This window comes from Tarenaya hassleriana, unplaced genomic scaffold (assembly GCF_000463585.1).
Source record: "Tarenaya hassleriana unplaced genomic scaffold, ASM46358v1 Cleome15, whole genome shotgun sequence".
Lineage (NCBI taxonomy): Eukaryota > Viridiplantae > Streptophyta > Magnoliopsida > Brassicales > Cleomaceae > Tarenaya > Tarenaya hassleriana.
Genome location: NW_010964923.1, coordinates 2,577,873 through 2,582,761, shown reverse-complemented (window position 1 = coordinate 2,582,761; position 4,889 = coordinate 2,577,873). Strand labels below are relative to the sequence as shown.

Below are 4,889 nucleotides of genomic sequence, written 5' to 3'. Positions count from 1 at the left end.
CCTACATATATATATATATATATATATATATATATATATATATATATACACAACGTCTTCACCATTTTGATTGGCTTTGTATTTAATGACATGAGATTGTGCCGATTTCTTCAATGGAAGTGGATTTTATTGATTCACCCATAAAGGTGTATAATTAATGCCTTAGAGACGCATTTTAATACGTAAAATCCTTGTCTTGATGTCATTTCCATGGGCCACGTATTACAGCTAGAAACACCCAAAATAACAGTATATATATATATATATATTCTACATGTTCATGTGTTTGTGTTCCAAAGCATATCCTATATGTAGATTACATAATAATTCTATCATATCTCTAATAATTCACATGAAGACGGAGGACACATGCGCTGCACATGCTCGAACGTTATCCAATATGCATGCATGCATGCATGCATACATGTTTATGTATGTGTATGTGTTATAGTTATGATGAGGAGAAAGAGGTTATAAGTTGTTCATGCACATATGGTTGGTGAAGGCTTAATTATTTCCAATATATATAGTCAATAAATGCATGGATAGCGAGATAACCCACTTGGCAAACTTTATGAATTTTGTTCACGGGTTCATCTTATAAAACCCATCACACTCGATAAACACATATACATAAACATATCTATATTTATGTATATATACGTGTGTGTATATATATATATGTATAAGTATGCATGCAAATATATGTATGAGTTATCACGTTTAGTTCAGCTTTTTTCTAATTTGAGTGAAGGAGATACCAAAGGAGGTGGAAAAGGCGAAGGGGACACACCACATGGGGTCCCCATCTAAAATCTCCAACTTATATATATATATATATATATATATATATAGTATTATTGATTATGTTTAATTATATTCTTCTACTTAGGATTAATACCACGTCCCATTCAAATTTTTTATTCATTTTTATATCCCAAAATAAAATAAAATGAATATAACATTAGATCAAGTATATTCACATGTCTACCTAGGAAAAATACAACCCGTCTCCATATACATAGTCGGTTAATATTATTTTGCCTTATTGTAATTTTAAAGCATAGGAACTCACATCAAGAGATTCTCTCATATATTATACGCATAAAATGTTTAGTCTTTTGATTTTCTGATTTCGGAATTACAATTTTTTCTAAATAAATGTTATTTAATTATTTGGTCCGACTAATTTGTATGATCATATAAGTTATAGTTTATGGTAGATTAAGAAGGATGCGGCATCCCGTTGATTCATATTCGAATATTATCATATCTTGCGTGAGGAGAGAATTTCATGGCATTTTCCAAAGGATACTTATTATTCCATTGTCCCACCTTTTGCCTGATTACAGAAACACGTCTTCTATGCTAATTTGCTTATGTGGGCCCACAAATTGGAATAATTTAATTGCAATAATTGAATGTATGTGTCTACAGATTCCGACCCACGATTTTTGATAATAGTGGTTGTCTCAATCATACTCTGAAAAATCCAAAATCAATCAATCTTTGAATCATTTCTAACAGATTCGGTTTCTTAAACAGATTAGATCGGGCATACAGGGAGATATTTTTATTTTTATTTTTATTTTTGGTCCATTGTGTGAATTTTGAATTTGAATTTTTCGGTTCAAGAGAAATTTATATTTATTCTATTTTTATATATATAGTGTTTCGAAAATTGGTTTCATTCTACACTTTTTAAAAATATCCGCTCACTAAATATGTTTTTAACTTTTATTTTCGTCTGGATTTTAAATGGTTTTATAAATAGTTCGATTTTTTCAAATTTTATTTTATAAATGAACTTGGGAATGAGTTGGTGGTGTTGTTGTATGCTTAATCCGTTTTTATATTGAATTTCACTTAACTATATTTATTACTTGATTCAATTCGATTCAAAACGTATATATATATATCTTAAAAATATGTGTAGTGTAGTCGTCTTTATCTTAAACCCATCACAAAAAATAATCATTAGATTTTATTAATAAGTTACTATTTACTTATGCTTGAATTATCATGTTTGTAACGTGTATTTACTTATGCTAAAACCATTATTGTAATATTGTATTTTTGTCTGGTTTATAATTTTTGTATTTTGGTTGAATAATATATAAGTAAAAAAACAAACTGGATTATATTAAAATTGCAGGGATAGAGATAGTGGAGAGGCTTTCAACAATGGGAATAGCAGTGAACTTGGTGACATATCTGATGGACACAATGCATCTGCCGAGCTCAACCTCTGCAAACATTGTCACCGATTTCATGGGAACCTCTTTCCTCCTCTGCCTGCTCGGCGGCTTCCTCGCCGACTCCTTCCTCGGCCGTTTCAAAACCATCGCCATTTTCGCCTTCGTTCAATTGCTGGTAAAACACGATTTTCCACTGTGAAAAATATCTATTTACATGTCTTGGAATGTAGGGTGTCAATTTTGGTCCGAGACCTAAAATCCGGCCCGAATTCGCCCAAAAAATAGTGGGGTTTGGGTTTGAATTTGTAGATCCGTAAAAAAAAATTGGGTTTTTGGATCGAACTCAAATCGAATTTCAGGTTTGATCAGGTTAAATCTGACAGACTTAGAAACCGTCTAAAAACCCGATTTACAAAAGAAATTGTGAAAAAAATAAAAGAAAAAAAAACTAATCCAATGGGTCATCTTGACCCAATCCGATCCGAGCCCAAACCCAATTTTATAGGGTCGGGGTCGGATTTTGGACTTGCTTTTATAAGCCCGAAAAAATTTGGGCCGGACCCAACCCAAACCCGTAATCCCTCGGGCTAACTGCCGGCCCGGACCGTTTGACACCCTATGTGAAAGCTAGGTTTTTTTTTTTTTTTTTTAATATCAAAATTCTGACATGAGTTGTTCCTAAGGTGCATGGATTTTGTACCTAGTGCCTGGTAAGAATGCTTTGAAGTTTAATGATTCTTCACTTCCTATGAACAGGGAACTGGTTCTTTAGCATTAGCTACGAAGTTGCCCGGGCTCCGTCCTCCACCGTGCCACCATGGCGAACACTGCAAACCCGCTAGCGGGTTTCAGATGACAATTCTCTACATAGCACTTTACCTCATAGCCCTTGGAACAGGTGGACTCAAGTCTAGTGTCTCTGGATTTGGATCTGACCAGTTCGACGACAAGGACCCCAAGGAAAAGTCGCAAATGGCTTACTTCTTCAATAGGTTCGAGCTTTTTCTATCTTCAGACAACAACGTACTGCATTATGATCTGTTCTTACAAATCAATGGTACTTATAATTTGCGTCAATGGTTTTGATAGGTTCTTCTTCTTCATAAGCATGGGAACGTTGATGGCTGTCACAGTACTTGTTTACATGCAAGATGAGGTGGGGAGAAGCTGGGCTTATGGGATTTGCACTGTGTCTATGGTTATAGCCATTGTACTGTTCCTGTCCGGAACTAAGAGGTACCGGTTCAAGAAGAGCCAGGGGAGTCCAGTTGTCCAGATTTTACAAGTTTTGGCCGCCTCCTCGAGAAAGAGGAAGATGGAATTGCCTCAAAGCGTCGCTTATCTATACGAGGATGCCCCCGAGGGCTTACGGGTCGAACATACCGACCAGTTTCAGTAAGTGTTTTGTCTCATCGGTTAGTTAGTATCTCAAAGATCGTATAAGGATTGGGTCGATATCTTTTTTCGTGTTTTCGATTGTAGCTTATTGGACAAGGCGGCAATAGTTGCGGAAGGAGATTTCGACAAAAACCTCGATGGAACGGCGATTCCAAACCCGTGGAGGTTATGCTCGGTTACAAAGATCGAGGAAGTGAAAATGATGGTTAGGCTCTTGCCGATTTGGGCAACTACCATAATCTTTTGGACAACATATGCACAGATGATAACGTTCTCGGTTGAACAAGCATCGACAATGGAACGTACCATCGGAGGCTTCATGATCCCTGCAGGTTCACTTACAGTCTTCTTCGTGGCGGCTATTCTCATCACTCTCGCGGTTTATGACCGTGCGATAATGCCTCTCTGGAAGAAATGGAAAGGGAAACCAGGTAAAGAAAGCGACATTCACGATTATTCAAACCTTCTCTTGATCTACTAATGTAATCCATATATATATGTATATACACATTTCAGGCTTTTCAAACTTGCAAAGAATGGCTATTGGACTAGTTCTGTCTACGCTCGGGATGGCGGCTGCGGCTCTGGCCGAGCAAAAACGTCTCTCGGTAGCGAAATCCGTCACCACAGCTCATAGCAAGACTCTACCGATCAGTGTGTTCTTCCTCGTGCCGCAGTTCTTCCTCGTGGGTTCGGGAGAAGCCTTTATATACACGGGCCAACTCGATTTCTTCATAACTCAGTCACCCAAAGGGATGAAGACGATGAGCACCGGTCTTTTCTTGACAACGTTGTCGTTAGGGTTTTTCGTCAGCAGCTTCCTGGTGTCTGTGGTGAAAAAGGTGACGGGAAGTTCCGGAAATGGACAAGGATGGTTAGCCGACAACATTAACCACGGTCGGCTCGATCGCTTCTACTGGTTACTGGCTGTCCTGAGCGGGATCAATATCGTGGTTTACATGATATGTGCCTTCTGGTTCAAGCCACGAAAGGGCAAAGGTGCGGTGGAAATGGCGAGCGGCAAAGGTTTTTCAGTTGAAGAGAACTGTTGAAAGAGGCGGTTTCTTGTACATCAAGCAACTGAGTCATCTTCTCCGTGACGTCATTCTGTATTACATGTCTTAAAAAGAACAAAAACAAAAAAGGTTTTCTTGTATATCAAGCAAGTGGGGTTGGGTTCAATTAGGGTTTGTTCGTTCCACTGTCAATCTTTTTTTTTATTCTCTCTTTGTGGCCATATAGAATCTATCTGCATCGTAATATATTAAAAGGATGAATTGGTTTCCACATATC

At 37.4% G+C, this 4,889-nt stretch overlaps 1 protein-coding gene across 1 annotated transcript in view; it reads left to right on the top strand.

The window, feature by feature from the left end:
- The window catches only part of LOC104808995 (protein NRT1/ PTR FAMILY 6.2), a 5,304-nt gene extending 415 nt beyond the window's left edge, over window positions 1-4,889 (top strand). Inside the window, exons 3-7 of the mRNA XM_010534867.2 lie at window positions 2,156-2,373; window positions 2,955-3,190; window positions 3,288-3,593; window positions 3,681-4,027; window positions 4,113-4,889. Of these exons, the coding sequence (XP_010533169.1) occupies window positions 2,156-2,373; window positions 2,955-3,190; window positions 3,288-3,593; window positions 3,681-4,027; window positions 4,113-4,648 (1,643 nt within the window). The 3' untranslated portion in view covers window positions 4,649-4,889. The remainder of the gene's footprint in view (window positions 1-2,155; window positions 2,374-2,954; window positions 3,191-3,287; window positions 3,594-3,680; window positions 4,028-4,112) is intronic.